The sequence below is a fragment of the Melopsittacus undulatus genome, chromosome 6, assembly GCF_012275295.1.
Source record: "Melopsittacus undulatus isolate bMelUnd1 chromosome 6, bMelUnd1.mat.Z, whole genome shotgun sequence".
NCBI classification, from domain to species: Eukaryota; Metazoa; Chordata; class Aves; order Psittaciformes; family Psittaculidae; genus Melopsittacus; species Melopsittacus undulatus.
In genome coordinates this window covers 47187626-47204440 of record NC_047532.1, presented here as the reverse complement: position 1 = coordinate 47204440, position 16815 = coordinate 47187626, and the positions used below count along the sequence as shown (strand labels likewise).

General features: G+C 39.1%; 1 protein-coding gene across 6 annotated transcripts in view; it reads left to right on the top strand.

The window, feature by feature from the left end:
• The window catches only part of ARMC9 (armadillo repeat containing 9), a 69642-nt gene that overhangs the window by 14206 nt on the left and 38621 nt on the right, over window positions 1-16815 (top strand). For 4 of the 6 annotated variants that reach the window (XM_013131030.3, XM_031043056.2, XM_031043055.2 and 1 more), the window contains exons 8-10: window positions 1173-1330; window positions 4286-4384; window positions 11764-11799. In XM_013131030.3, the coding sequence (XP_012986484.3) occupies window positions 1173-1330; window positions 4286-4384; window positions 11764-11799 (293 nt within the window). The remainder of the gene's footprint in view (window positions 1-1172; window positions 1331-4285; window positions 4385-11763; window positions 11800-16815) is intronic. The other 2 variants (XM_031043058.2, XM_031043057.2) reach the window with 1 other exon arrangement.

Here is a 16815-nt window from a genome sequence, read left to right as displayed (position 1 = left end):
GGAGGTGCTTCAGTCCCCTGATCATCCTCATGGCCCTCCTCTGGACTTGTTCTAACACTTCCATGTCCTTTTTTATGTTGAGGGCACCAGAACTGCACACAATACTCCAAGTGAGGTCTCACGAGAGCAGAGTAGAGGGGCAGGATCACCTCCTTTGACCTGCTGGTCACGCTTCTTTTGATGCAGCCCAGGGTACGGTTGCTTTCTGGGCTGTAAGCACACACTGAAGCCTGCTCATGTTCATTTTCTCATTGACCAACACCCCCAAGTCCTTCTCCACAGGGCTGCACTGAATTTCCTTTTTGCCCAACCTGTAGCTGTGCCTGGGATTGCTCTGACCCAGGTGTAGGACCTTGCACTTGGCATGGTTAAACTCCATAAGATTGGCATCAGCCCACCTCACAAGTGTGTCAGTGTCCCTCTGGATGGCATTCCTTCCCTCTAGCCTATCAACAGAACCACAGAGCTTGGTGTCATCGTCAAACTTGCTGAGGGCGCACTCAATCCCACTGTCCATGTCACTGACAAAGATGTTAAACAAGACCGGTACCAACATCGATCCCTGAGGAACACCACTCATTACTGATCTCCAGCTGGACAATGAGCCGTTGACCACAACTCTTTGTGTGCAACCATCCAGCCAGTTCTTTACTCACTGAGTTATCCACCTATCAAATTGGTGTCTCTAAGTGTTGCTCAGTGTGATACTGCTTTTTACCCACTGATACTTAAGTTAATGTAGCAGACAGTGCACGAGTCTCATCTGAAGATAGCAAGTGTGAGCTTCATTTTGTCATATATTCTTCTGAGTTGATGCCTACTGTCTTGTCTCTGATAGCATGGAACTTTTTGTATTAACAGACATTTAAAACGGTATTCACAAATGTATTCAGTGGTGTTTACTGTATAATAATTGTATTACTGCTGTAACTGTGAAGCAGTTGTTTCTTTAGGCAATTAAGGCAAAATAAATACTTGTAGCTGTTATGACAAAATGAAATCACACTAGTAGTATGGAATTATCCTTGCAGTGTAATTCCATACCTTGGATAAAAATAATTCCATAACAGCAGTTGAAGTTTTTGCTTTAGAGCAGTAAAAATGCCTCTGGGTTTTTTGTTCTTGTGGTTGAAAAGGTGATGTTATTTCTTTTTTTATTATTCTCTTGGCAGAAAGGTTGCAACATCTTCAACAACAGTTAGTGGAATCTGAGGGCAGAGCCACGACCTACCTGAAACAGTTTAGCAAAATGCAGGCAGACTACCGTAACCTTATTGGAGTCACTGCAGAGCTGGTGGATTCCTTAGAAGCCACAGTCAGTGGCAAGATGGTAAGATATGATTCAGGTGTGTACTTGCTTCCTCATGCCATGTAAAATGGCAAAAAATGCCACTAAAATGTGAATTGAGCTTTGTAGTTAAGAGCATTTCTTAAGTACTGTCTTTTTGCTAATGAAGCACAGCACTTTGGATGAGAGATGTCTTCTGTTGCCTCTGTGTACTAGGATAAAGTTAGTGCAGAGTATGGGTTGAATTGTTCTGGCTCAGAAATCTTAAAGAAATATCACTGTCACACGAGACAGGTCTCTTCTGAGAGCCCCCTTTTTTGCTTTGGCACCAGCAGTGATTAGAGGGCATTTCTGTGACTACTGCCTGCAATCCAGCCTGTTAGGTGTTGTTGTATATTTAAAACTGCTGCCAGGTCTGTTTTAAGTTGCAGTCTGGTGGAAGCAATTGTGTCATCCAAAATGTTGGTGAGGAAAAGCTTTGCTCTCTGTTCTACTGAGCTCAACTTCTTCATTTAGTTGGTAAAGGGAGCTGGGGTAGGAGTAGTGAATGAGTTGCTCAATGTGGGAAACAGGCCATACACGTGACTGTAGAAAGTACAACTTTCTTATGAGTATTTTTTATACAAAGATGATTTTCTGTTTCATCTTCTGTGCTATCTTCTCTTCAAGCATGCAAGAAGTACTGTAACATCTGTATAACCTGAGAATTACTCTTATGGCAGATGATTGTGGCCTCTAGATGCTTTTAAAGGAGCTGTGAATTATTAACAGGGAGAATGACGTAGGAATTCCTGTGCTGCATGCTGAAGAGTCAGCATGTACCTTCCTCCACTCGTCAGCATGAAAGTCATATTTCATTAAAAGAATTTGCCTGTAGGTGTGAGCTCTGCTTTAGAGCAGATTAGGAAAGGTGTATGCTCACATGAGCTCTGGTAACAATGAGAAGTACGTAGTCATTAATTTGCTGCCCTGCATTTCACACTTCAGTGCTCTCCAAGGTGATATACCCTTATGTTCTGGAGGAGCCAGGGACTTAAATCTTTTGTTGTGAATGCTTATTTCGTTTCCTTTGTAAGCCTTGTGCTCGGCAGTCGTTTGATGCTTCCCAAGAGTGTCCAGCAGAGGGTGCCCTTTCGCTGTGAATCTTGGTTTCTGTCATTTCTGAATACAGAGCGGAGTTGAGTACTGCCTAAAATAATGTTGAAGTTACAGCATTCTGAATTTGAAGGGGTTTATTATCTCGCCATAGGTCTGAGAATATCAGAAGTGCCCCATTCGCGTTTCAGTTATCTAGGTCCTCTCAGTTGTTCTGCAGAAGTTAATAATTGTTCTGAAATCAAGTAGTTCTATTGTGGCATAGATTTTGTAAAACAAAAAATCTAAGCCTACTGAGATGTTTTGCATTGAATCATAAAGTGCTTTACTGTGTAGCTCATAATTATTCTTTCTGCTATGCAAGACAGTCGTGTAGGTTCTGCTTTTTAACTAGACAGCACATCAGCATATCATAAGTCTAAAGCACAAAACTGCTTCATACTCACTGTTAGACAACTTACCTTTTGATTGAGGAAAACCTGTATGAAAGCATAGATGTGACAAATTCTATTTTTCTTCTAGATTCTCTGAAAGTGTTTAGTGTTAGTATCATGAATACCGTAGCTACCCCCAGATGAAGAGGGTTTACGTTTTTCTTAATTTTGTAGAATCACAGAATGATTAGGGTTGGGAAGGACCTTAGAGATCATCTAGTTCCAGCAACCCTGCCATGGGCAGGAACCCCTTGCACTAGACCAGGTAGCTCAGAGCCCCATCCAACCTGGCCTTGAGCACTGCCAGGAATGGGACATCCACAACTTCCCTGGGTAACCTGTTCCAGTGGCTCACCACCTTCACAGTGAAGAATTTATTCCTAATATCTAAATTTACCCTCTTTCATCTGAAGGCCATTCCCTCTTGTCCTATCCCTACAGGACCTTTTCAAAAGGTCCACTCCAGATTTCTTGTAGGCCCCCTTCAGATACTGGAAGCTGCTGTAATGTTTCTCTGGAGCCTTCTCCAGGCTGAAGAACCCCAGTCTCTCAGCCTGTCTTCACAGAAGAGGTGCTTCAGCCCTCTCAACATCTGCATGGCCTTCTCTGGACTTGCTACATCAGGTTCAAGTCTTTCTTATGTTGGGGGCTCCAGAGCTGGATGCAGTACTGCAGGTGTGGTCTCACCAGAGTAGAGGAGGAGCATCACCTCCTTCAACCTGCTGGTCACATTCCTTTTGATGGAGCCTGACATACAGTTGGCTTTCTGGGCTGCAAAACTGCTGACAGCACACTGTCAGCTTGTGTGGAGCTTCTCATTAATGAACATCCACAATTCCTTCTCCTCAGGGATGCTCTCAGTCCAGTATCTACCCTACTTATAGCTGTGCTTGGAATTGCCCTGACCCAGGTGGTGGGACGTTGCTCTTGGACTTGTTGAACTTCATGAGGTCTGTGTTGGCACACTTCTCTATCCCTGTGAGGATCAACAGTGTGTCAACCACACCACACACCACACTTGCTGAGAGTGCTTGATCCTGCCGTCCATTTCACCAGCAAAGATGTTAAACAGCGCCAGTCCCAATACCAACCCTGAGGAGCACCATCTGTCATTCATCTCCATTTGGACATTGAGTTGTTGACTGTAACTTTTGAGTGCAACCTTCCAGCCAATTCTTTATCCACCAGGTGGTCCATCCATCAAATCCATGTCTCTCCAGTTTAGTAATAAGGATGTAATGCAGGACAGTGTCAAATGCTTTATGGAACTTTAGTTCTGTCCTGAATTTCTGAACAGAAATGTAGTTGCAGTAAATACTTTATGCTTGCATCAGTGAGTCTCAGGTGTGTGATTTTTTTGTGCTGTGGAGAAAAACAAAGCAACAAACAACCTTTAGTATAGAAACCTTTGTCTGGTAGAAAGTGTAAATTTTATTGTAATCCTGTCCTCTCTGTTTCCTAATTTTAGATCACACCAGGGTATCTTCAAAGTGTTTGTGTTCGCTTGTTTAACAATCAGATGAGACAAAAGGTAGCACATAGTATTGACTTCACAAGGCCTGGAACTGTAAGTATTCATATTTGGTTTTCTTACAGTAACTATCTGAGGAGGCAATACCACTTAAACTGTACATTTGAACAACAAAAGTGAGATAGTAAAGGCAAGACATCATGTGTCATGTGTCCAAGCTTGTATAAGAATATAGCAATGCAGAAGGTTTTGTTGATCTCAAATGCTGGTGAAATGACATGGTTACATGGTCATAGCTGCATAACTATGACTAATTCTGTTGTTATGATAAAGGTAAGCTGTGTATCTGTTTAAATGCTAACTGAACATTTGAAAAACTGAAACTAATATCCTGAGTGTGGTTTGATGGCACATCTTAGTCAGTTTAATAATTTAGCTAAAAAGGGGTGGTGCTACTGTTCAGCTCTGGACACATGTTCTGTTCCTTTCTGCTGTCAGTGATGCTTTTATAACCCAGAGTGATTTGGCTTGGCCAGCTAAGGGAGAAGCATCAAACAGGATCATGGGAACATAAGGGGAAGAGAAGAACTTCCCCTATTTGTAAAAGCTAGTTGTTAGATGGGCATTTAGATGATACACCCAAGCCAGCTTGTTGATTTACGTGATGAGCTTTAATCCCATATCTGAGGATCTTTGATCTTACTGATAAGCAGCTTACGCTCCCTAGGTTTTTTCTTCTTACTTCACCAGCCTCTTATTCCTTTTCAGATGGCTGCAGTATACTGAGCTGCTTGTGCCCATTAGTGTTCTGCTCAATCTCTTCTACCTGAATGGAAAGGGAGCTTTTTGTCCCAGGAGCAGAACCATCTGAACCATCTTAGTATAGTTTCTAAGTGTCTGTGAAGCTGTGCCTGGGGGTGTGAAATTTTAAATGACTTAATGGTAGTGTAAGAGCTGTTCAGTGGTACAACCATTTTTAATACCTAGTTTGTTTAAATTTTTCAAATACGCATTAACATTGAAACTGCATTAAAACATTTTAGTATTAAAATATTGTGTGCCAGTGCTTTACAAACTGAAGTCATGACCTATGCTTGTTATTTTTGCTACAGCAGACTTTCATGTATATGTAACTTTGTAGTAGGAGAGCTTTGTGAAGTATCAAAGGAAAAGCAGAAGAAAATAAGATTCTTGCTCATTATTCTAGACAATGTTTTTAATAACAATGATGCTATGGGCACATTTTGTTCTTCTTGAAAATTATTACAGAAATATGAGGAGATAATAAAAATGCTTTCTTTCTATATTCTGATATTTTCAGTGATAAATATTATTCCTCATTGCTCTGTTTAAACTTTTAAATGCCTTCACTTCCCTGTTAATGGTCTGATCTTCTTTCTCTGACCTGCTGTGTATTTGAGAGGTGTACTCTTAGCAGCTATTACAGGCTTTTGGGAAGCTACCAGGATCTCTGCTTATCTGCTACCTCAGCAACAGAGTCTGCTCGTAACTTTTCTCTCTTCAGATTTACACCCTGTCTGTAGTGTGTGGTTATGCCATGTCCCACCCTCTAATGCACCTCCTGCCCCATCTTTCTTCTGACCAACAGTTCTCAGAGGTCTTCCCTCTTTCCCTGCCAATGGCTTTCTAAGGTCATCTGTATGTATCCCAGTAGTCTTCTGTATTTTTACCATCTGATGCTGCGGTTGCATGTGTCTCCTAACTTCCCTTCCCTGTACTGAGATCATTCATTCTGTGCAGCCACATTCCCTGTTCTGTCTGGTCCTGCTCTCTGCTTGCATCAAGGCTTCTCAATTTCTCCTGTGAAAATAATTAATTTGCCCACTCTTGTTATTTCTTTTCTTTCTGTCATGAGTTGATCCTCTGATCTCTGAAGCCCTTTTGGGCAAAGAGTCCTCCTTACACCAGCTGCTGATTTTCTTTATCCACTCTGCAGGAAGTGCAGAAGTGGCTGAAGCTGTGTCTTCACTGATTAAAACTGGATGGATTATTGCTAAACTGCATATGGCTTGCTATGCCCGTGTCACAGATGCACTTTCAGCATAAACATCTGTCCTTGTGTGGTTTAGCCTTTAGGTATAGGCATCTGTTTCCTTCTCTATGAAATAAAGACTTTAAAAAGTTTTAAGAACAATAAGTGATCATTGAAGAAGTAGATTAGCAGCAGTGTATAAACACAGTATTTCAGCCAGAATCTCTGTCACTGGGGGTTTTTAAGGACAAGGTAGACAAATGGACCACTTGTGGCTGATGCTTGATTCTTCCTCCAGGACAGATTAGGCGACCAAAATCTCCTGCAGCCGTACTTCTTCATTTTCCTTCTAGTAAAGATGCTCAACTGTGAAATGACTGTTAGTCTTATGTGTCATATTTATTTACTGCTGCTTTTCTAAAAGCATTTTAAAAACTATTTCTGCTTCAGAAGCACCTTTGCCACCATACTTATGCCCCTGTGGTCTATTGCAATACTTATGCCCCCCAGTCTAGTGCAATCTCCAGCAATATAGGTAGGTCAGAGAAAGAGGATTTGGTGGTGGTGGATTTTTTTTCCCCCTCCTAGAATTAAATTTTTGCCTCCTTTCTGTCTCAAATTAGCCAGTTTAAGATGAGTAAAGCTGTGTTTTTTTGGCAGAGTTACATCTATGTTTATACTAAATTTTACTAGCATAACTATTTCTGTGTGTCTTTGTCTCCATTGCTCATACTATTTGTAGTAGTTGCTGTGCCAGCAAAGTTCTCTAGTGAATGACCCGAACAGTAAGAACCCTGAGACTGTTTAGATTAAGGGTTTCTCAACTCCCTTAGGTTGCTCCTTGACAGTGAGGTTATAGTAGCTACTGTGGTTGAAATCTGATGTTTCTATAAGCAGACCCACACACTCAGGCTGTCTGAGGCGTTAACCAGGTTTTGGAGGGCTAATCACAGTCTTTGCTTGCAGACCTTTGCTGCATCATAACCAGGTTTCTTCATCTTATGCTTTTGTCCACACTTGGTTCATCATATTTTCTTGTTTGTTTCCCATGTAGAGAGTTCTGGTTTTATACGTGAATAGCAAACACATAGAAACACAAGTAAGTGGAAGAAGAAAATATATATGTAGCCAGTCTTTTGAGAAGTAAAATGATACTCCTTCCTAATCATCCCAAAATACTTCTAACCACTCTTTGACTCTGTTGATCCAAGAAGCCAGATAAGATGGGCTAAAAGCAAAATTCTGACTGTTTGCCACTAGGCTGCTAAGGCATCCCATTACTTTAAGGATTCCAAATACCTCATTGTTATACACTTAGATGTTTTTGTTCTATCCTTAAGTAGTTTCAGGTTTTTGCATAAGTTTTGGAATAAAGCTGGAGGCACTGTGTCCTGGACTAAGTAGTAACATGAGCTTGCAGCATCTGTGCTGGATTTGTGTTGGAAGATCCCTTCACTTTTTTACTCATATCTGATTAGAGACACTAGAGTGTGTTTTTTTTTCCAGCTACTCCATTTAATAAAATTCCTCTGCCATAGAGGCAGTCACCTGTAGAGTTGCAGGGGGAAGAGACTAGTGGGGGGGCAGCTCCTTTTCTCATCCTTACCATTTGGTCACTGTGTAGGGAAGGTGAGAGGTTATGGTGGTTTGTTGGGGTTTTTCCCCCATTTTGCCTTGAGTTTTCGGGATTTGACACTGTCTCACAGACACCACCAATGTCAGGACCAGACTGAAACAAACTAATTTTGGTGGATCGATATCATGAAATAGATGAGCAGAAAAGAAAATCATTAGCAAGGAAGTTGCTTTCTGTTATACTGACATGCAGCCTTAAATTTCTACCACTTTTACTTAGGGAATGAGTGGATGTGCATTACACAGTTTGGAAAGAGGAGGTGCTTGAGTTCACTACACTGGTGCAACTTGGGACAATCCAGGTTCTGAAGCAGGTTCTAAGAACAGAAAATGTTAGAGCTGCATCATGCTCAGAGATGTTTACTTGAGCTCTACAGTATATTATGTTAAATAAGCTACACTACACTGGTAGTCTTAAGTTATACCGGGAAGGAGCACTGTACCACTGGGAAGGAGCATTGTGCTAGTGCTGTAACCAAAATGAAGTATTGCCCAAGGAAATTAAAGAGTATGCCTTGGATTATACCCTTGGTAGCATTATGTATGTGCAAATTTGATTTTGTTCCCAGTGCATTGTACTCTGTGCTCAATTTTTAATGTCAGGAGAGTAGTATTGTGTAATATAAAGCCTTGAGGTCTCAGACTTTGAAATTACAATCAAGGTAATGTGTATTCTATACGAATGTGTGCTGGTTTTGTACAAACATCAGCTTCCTGGTTTGCTGCTCCACGGCTGAAGGCCTGTCCTTTCATACTGGAATAAATTTGTATTGAGGCAATAAATCCCAGAACTGGCTTTAAGACCTGTGGCATTGATGTCTTTTAACCAAGAGACTTTCCCTATGTAATCATACCCACAAAATCTGACTTAGCATAGGCTTCTGGTTTTGGCTGGTTTTTTGTGCTCTCTTGTAAGAGCTCTCTTGTAAGATGGCTTGGATCTCCTCCTTTTGCAGAGCAACTTCATGCCTCTTGCCAGCTCTCTGACCTCCTGGGTCAGCTTGTGAGCTTGATCTACAATCCGTTAACGGGGCGCATCTGCTGCATATAGTGGGAGAGAGGCTACACTACTGTGTTACAGCTGGGAGATGTTTCCAAGGCTTCTCTAAAGACATGTTTTACCATAAAGCTTTTTTCCTATCTCCAGCTCAATGTTATTGCCATCTCTTTTAATTTGACATGTGTGGTACTAAACTTGGGAGATGAGAAACCTGAGAGAACTGTTAGAGCAAAAGGTCTGGATCCAAGAATAAGAGGTGAGAATACCAGCTCTGACAAGCTGAGAAAACATTCATTTAAGGATTTAATAAAATTCCTGACTTTCTAATGTTCATTTAGACAGGGGACTGATGTAGGTAATGGTAAATTTGAAAGGAATAGTTTTAAATGCAGTGATCTGTCATAGTCCTCTATATCTTTTAATGTTCTTGAGGCAACTTAAGGGGTTTGGTTTGTTTCTGTGTGTATGTTGTCTTTATTTCTAACAGTGATTTGTCCGGTGGGTAAGAAGCACTGGTTGTAGTTTTTTGATGCATGCAATTTTACATTTAATACACATTGTGAAGCCAAGAGGATTATGGATTTTTATCCAGTAGCATAGGCTTAAGTTAAAAACCCACAGATAGATTTTCTAACTCAGGTAAGATATACACCTTCCTGGAATATCTTTGCATTAGGGATAACATAGTAAGAGTCTCTAAACTTTGGATTAAAGGGAAAACAGGAACTACTTCTTCAGATGCAATAGCCAAGATGTGTGTTAACCACTGGAGGATCTTTCTCTGACTAGAAAGCTGTATAGTAGTTTGCATCTATTGTTCCTGTGTAATTGAATAAATGCCCATTATGTTGTTACTACTATTCAGTCTGATTATATTTACCTGTAGCCACGATTAAGTGCATTAATGTCCCTTGCAAGTTTTAGGTCTTTTTTTTGGCACAATTCCTGAAGCTTTGAAGTGCAATCCTTTTCCATTTTTTTTTTCCTTAAGATCTGTCACTGGACAGAAGCTCTTCTATAAAGTGAAGCTGTCATTTACAAACTGAACAAGAAGGGTTTTTTTGGTTTTTTTTTTTTTTCTCTTGTGCTCTGTGCTTTTTTTCCTCAAACTTGCTTTTTACTGCAGATGTGAACATGCCATCAAACTCTAATAGTTGGCAAATATTCTATTTTTCACTTGTGAAAGTGTTTCTACACCAGGAGGCCACATGAAACCCTGGAGGAAGGGTAACAAGTTTTTTTTTTGTTTTTTTTGTTTTTTTTTTTATCTCTCTGAACCATCCAGAGTGGATTCATTGAGTGTCATCTGCATGTGTGCTCTTTCATTTAAAAATAACATACAGCAAACAGCATCTATCCTAAGCAAACATTTCTTCGGATGAAATGTATCAGTCTTCTCCATCCCTGTCCATGGGAAGAAACAAACCTGCCTGTTTATGTAAACAAAGAGAAGTACTTTTTTTTTTCCCTGCTGCTACGGTATATGATGTTTTTTGCACAAGTTGCATAAATTCCTCATCTCTAAAGGTAAAGTGTTGCCATCAGTAGTGGTTTCCACAAACATTTCCTCTTACTGTCCTCAAATTGTAGAACAGCCCGGATTAGAAGGGACCTTACAGGTCATCTGGTCCATCTGGTTTCTTGTAATATTAAAACTTTCCTTTAATGTCATTTTTGTCTTGATGCCTATGTACATTTTCAGTGGCTCAGGTCATGCATGTGTTGAAATGACCTCTCGTCATAATACTGGTTTCTTTTGCTCACCTATTGGTCTCTATTGATGTTGTTCTTTTTAATCTTAAAATGACTTTGACAAGAACTGTCTATGTGTGTGTATAGCACCATGAAAGTTAAAATACTCATTGACAACGGGGAATTCTGAATGTGATTGTAAGAGAAAGAATCATATCAGATTTTAAAGAATAGAAAGAATTTTATTTTCTCCTCACAGTAAGGAGTGGCAAGTTTCTTATACCTTCTGTATAAAGCTGTATATGTCTGTTAAAGAGAAACCTGCTCTTCACAGTGTTTGTGTGTTTATATGCCTCGAAAGTAAGTATTGGCAGGTTTGCACAAAAATATTAAAAGCAGAATAATTAAAGTTGGTCTCATTTCATTGTGTTGAACTGTGCACTTTTATTTCAAGTTTTCTAAGTTAAATATTTTAGTCTAATTAAAGAGAACATAGCATATTTTGTACTAAACTCCTCAAATGATGAATTACCACAATTTTTTATTTTAGTAACTAAATCTTAGGTTTTCTTCCAGAGACTTTTTTGGAGCCTTTCAGGCTCTTTTTTCTCTTATCCTTGGAGCCTTTCAGGATGAGGAATTGTTAACATTGCTGAAACACTTTAAATTGTCTCAGCTTTCATTATGTACTGGTGAGAAACTCCCAGTCAACACAATTAGGGAGAACAGGTGCAGCTGTTTGCTCAGAAGCCGAGGTCTTCTGATTGATCTGTTTGTTGGTATCTCTGTCTTAGCTGTGTCAGTGTAGTGAACAATAGAAGTCATATATTCACATAAACGTGTCAGTGCCTTGTATGTAGCTATTCTAGCTGACAGTTATTATGGAATATTGTGCAGACTAGGTATGTTTGTGAGGTGTTGAAAGGAGAATTTCTAATGTAAATATATCATGAGAGAGACTGATTTCAGTCTGAAAACATACAGTTATGTGGGTTGGGAAATGATGCTTATACTTTTCAAAGCTAATAGTTTGTTACTTTTTTTTAATTGTTAGATTATTTTTTTAAAAACTGTGTATTTCTCTGTGATTAATTTCTGTTAACTTATTTTTTTTTAATCTTCTTTATTTTAATGTGTGCCTGTTTGTCCATAAAGGGATATTACTCTATGAGCCCTTGTGATGACGGATATGTAAGTGTCTATATCTTTATATCATTTCACATGCCTGCCCAGTCTGTCACAGTCTATATTTCTCTTCATTTCACAATGTGTAACAACTTTCTGTGCATTTTAACTTGTCATGATATTAATTGTATGGTTTATGAAGAGCCAAAAAATGTGGAAGGCTTGGAATTTCTGCATGAGCAGAATAGAAGTTCTGAGTAACCTTACAGCTTCATAATACATGTAACACAGCATGTCAACAAAAGAGTAGCTTTGTCTACAACTTCTCCATGAAACACAACTGCATATAGCATTCAGAAAGCAATTGTTTCTTCCATGTGAGCATCAGGGTCTATAGCATACACTGTCTCTGAAATATGCCCAACACTAGCTGATCCCACAACACCTTTGACAAAGCAAATAAACATTATCGCTTAACGTAATGGAGCAAATTGAGTTGTGCTCTTCAGAGGTGTGTCATGTTTTGCATGTTTGCATTCTTAATTTCTAAATTAAAACTTCTGTAGTAAAGATTATGAAATCTTTTCATAGAATTAAAATCTATTTTCTTCCATTGAAAACTGGACAAGCAAAATCGAATTCTGTGTACAGCCTGTGACTTCTGTAACCCAGATGGGAGTTTATACTCTGGCAATATTACAAGTACACCATAAGTATCTAATTTTGTCCATAGTCAGTGCATTCTTTGCAAAGAGAGGAAATGAGTCTACTTCTGAGTAATTCAGTATGTAGTCAATTCATAAAGGTGATTGACACCAATTCTGAAAAATGTCAGTGAGTATTCTACTCAAAATAATCTATATTTATATTTTTGACCTCTTTTTTGGTTAAAACAAGATTTAATCTTTCAAGAGCAGCTACTCTTTTTCAGATTTATTTCTCACCTTGAATTAAGTGATCCCTGTAGACACACAACTTCCTGCTTAAAATAACATTTGTTTCAATAAATGTTTCTAGAATTACTTAATGCAGTGGGCTCTTCCTTTTTATCTTTATGTAGGGAACACTAACCCCATTCACCTATGTTAAAAATATCACCTGTATCAATCAATCAATCCATTCCATTTGATGATGTGAATGTTCATAACATACACCTTTTGCTTGACATTTAGCATTTTGTACCCTCTCATAATGGTCTGTTTTGAGATACAGAAAAGTTTATTACAGATGAAAATTATTTATTAAATCTTCTTTGCTGAAGAAGTTTTTTACTTATACAGGTAGCCTTAGTTAAATGTAACTTCATATGACGTAAAATGTAGTAACTTGCAGCACAGAGTTTATAAAGTTCTGTAAAGCTAACTGACTAATTCTGAGGTATTTCTTGAATACAGAGATAGCCTTCAGCCACCCTTCACTGTTTATATGTGGTACTTTATACTTTTTTCTGACATTTTTTCTTGTCATTACATGATCACATAGTATTATTGTGACTCTTTCTATGTACAGAAATCTGTACATAAATCTGTCTTATATGGCAAGTGGGAAGTTTTCATAACAGCATATCCAAAGCATAAGTAAAAAAATTTAAAAACATTTGCAGATCTTATGAAATAAGTTTGCATAGACCTGCCAGCTTACACAAGCTCAGAGTGTAATCCATCATAGGCCGCATGTAGCAGCCTCGTTGTCATTAGATATAACAAATGAGCTCAGCAGAAATTTCAGTTCTAATTATATGTGCAAATTTGCTCAATCTCTGGTTTTACTCTTCACATGTTCATCTTGTATCTTTGATTATTACTTCTGAATCTGCACTGAATTACATTGGATTTTTATAGCACATTTTCAGACTGGTAACTGAGGACAGAATCTGGTTTTCAGCTTTATTCAGCATATTATGAATATATACATTAAATAGCAAAGTGGAGTTGGTTTGGATACTGGGCTACAGTATTTGATAAAATCAGTTGTGGTTTTGGCTTGCATGTGAAATGCATCTGTTTTCTTTTATAAATATTGTTTTTATTTGTATTCCCTTTGAACTTTTTTGTTTTATTCCATGCTGTTTGTATTCATGTCTCACTTCATTCAAAAATGAAGGGCTGCCATCTGTGGCTAATCTGCATCGTGACAGAATTATTGGACTTAATATGGCACCTGGTTTGGCTTTGGCAAGAACCAGCACAAACATAAGTCATACCCCATGATCCTACCACAATGAGCTACGCTTGGGCTGTTGTTTTCTTGTGTTTGTCTGTCTTCCTTTCCTTAATATACGTAATTTCTGCATGTGTTTCAATTATGACAAATTATTCTGTCTGAACATGGGCTTTGCATGGGAAGTATTTTGTTCAAGATTAAGTCTGTGAATGTGGGGAGTTATCTATTGCAGATGTGTCATGTACACCCCATGTTTTTCACACTGTTTCGTTCACTGTCAATTTAAGGAATCCTGTTACTCAAAACCTTGATTTAATATTTAGTGTGTTCCAGGAAAGGTAAGATTGGGGAAAAGGCTTGGGAGAAAATGCTGAGGAAATAAATTCTTTTTAGTCTAAGAAATCTGGTAGTAAAGAAGAGCTATGTAAACTTGGCTGATTGAGGCATCATTTGGTAGTTGATGTGATGGACGTGCAATAAGGAAGTTGCCTGTCAGCAGTGTCCGTGACTGCCTTCAGTCTGTGGGCTTGGATTCATCACCTGGAGATGTTTCTACTAACCTTATAAGAATATGAAGAATTTACTTTCTATGGAGAACTTTGGGGGCTATGAATGCACAGTGCTGATGGTTTTACTTTCTCTTATCCAATTGTTTGAATACAGCTGTTTAAGTCCCAGAATTCCAGCATCCAAATACTTTGCCAAAAGCATAGTACACATGGAGTTTTGCATTATTGCCACAGGAACAAGAAGTTACCAGAGTTCAGCACTTAGATTTGAGGATGAACACCAGGACAGGGAACAGGTCTATGATGGTAAAAAAAACCCAGAAGGCCCAAATGAGCTCTGTTCTGACCACTTCCAGACTTCATTATTAACCTTTTCATCAGTTAAATGTATCCCTTTGTTCCTAAAAATAATTTCAAGACTTCATCTTTTTATGTGTATCTGCAACATAGAAGTCCATTTATAAAAGCATATGGCTAAAGTTTTGAGAAGAACTTTAAGAGTTTTGTTACTAATTTGGTGATAGGGCAGGTTTTGTTCCTGAGAATCTCTTGCCTTCTGTGGTAGAAAAGTGTGAGAGGGTCCCACCAGAAGTAGTGGGTGTGGAAGCTCGGCTTTGGATCTTCTGTATACAAAGATAGTGGTGAAGACAATGATGTTTTTCCGCTGGCTTGATTATATATCTTAAATGAGGTGTACTGATGTAAGTAAGCCCAAGAGCTGATTTGTAGGACCCAGCTATATTTGGGGCATGATTTTCCTTTTGTTAAAGCTAATGCGCAAATCAAGAGCTAGAGCTTAACACAGCTTTTGGGAGTTAGGTTCCATAAAGATATTTAACTCTGTAAATATCCTGAGATTGGGATATCTTAATTCCATACAAAGGGGAGAAATGGAAACAAACAAACAGGTACTACCTAGTGAAATGTCAAAGGAGGTGTTGAGGCCAGTGTATTTGCTTTGGTGGGCCGCCTGCTAGTAGAATAATGCGCATTTACTCTTTCATGCTTGTGTGGGGCAAGGCACTTTGTGAGGTGGAGAAGAGCACCCTGCTTAAGGAATAAGAGTATCAAACCAAGATAAAATGTTTGTTTGGGTCTGTATTTTGGTGTTCTAATTAGAAATGCTAATGTGAAGGAAGCAATGAACTTTTCAGCAGAATATGGGTTGTATTACCCAGGCTTAATTTCCATTCACTTCCTTAACACAGTGCTTCCTACTGCTGAGACTGCTGCTTCCAACTGTCAAATCTGCCAGCATTAAAAATGATGTGTGGGGCTCAGGGCTAACTGTTACAGGCTTTCAGGGGTATTGGCTTGAGCTCTGAGCTGGAACAGGCACTCCTTGATGCTGCTACAGAAGGTGGTAAAAGCATCAAAGGAAGGGGTGCATAGGTTGTGCCAGCCAGACTGGCAGTAGTCTAGGAGCAAGAGCTGAAAAGGCTATGGTATGAGGAGGAGAAAGGCTGGCATGGTAGCAGGACTCTGAGGGTCTGGAGTGGCACATGTCTTCCCTCTTTAAAAACAAGAATAAAAAGATGAAAAGTTGAGAGTTTATGGCAAGAGGTAGCCTGGGTGTTGAATGATCAGCACTTGGTGGTACTGCACTTTGATCACTTGTTTGAAAATTAAACTGATGGAAAGTCTTTTCAGACCCATTTAGCAATAGATGGAGGGTGTGTAATGCTGTCTGTCAGCATGCTGCATGGCTGTGCTTCACAGGGTGCTCAGCTGTCTGACCTGAAGTAGTGCAGACCCTGAAATTGTAGCCTACAAGACGCATGAGATCTGCTGGATTATGTAACGGCCAAAAATGCTCAGAGATACAATTCTCCAGCAGTATTTTACTGCAACTCTTATTCTCATAAAATTCTTAAAAATAGAGGCCTAGATAAATTCCAAAACAGGAAAATATTTGAACCAGAGTTGTTACTATCAGCTGTTGTTGTATCAGCTACTGTTAACTTGTTTTGCTGAATCATACTGCCATGATCAAATGTTAAATATGTTGGTTTTCTGTGTGTGGTGGTTGTGCCATAGGCATTTGATTGTTTAATTGCAAAAGAATAATTTTTAGCTTTTGCATACTGCCATTCATTGGTAGACCTCAAATCCCAGCTTATTCAAGAGATTTATGCCTCTGTTTGCTTTTCAGATGAGAAAAGTTGAGTCCCAGAGATGTGAAATGACGTTTCAATTTTGTCTGCAGTCGGTAGCTGGATCAGGCCTAGAAGCAGATCTCCTGAGATCCAAACTAATGTCTCTCTCAGTATGCCATACTAGATGGATACAGATTAGCTACTAATGACTAATTGCAATCATAAAAATGAAGAAACGAAATCTCTTCCTGTAATGGGGTTACATTCTTTCTGCTTATCAGTGGTGCTGCCCATAGTCAATCAGATTCAGAAAT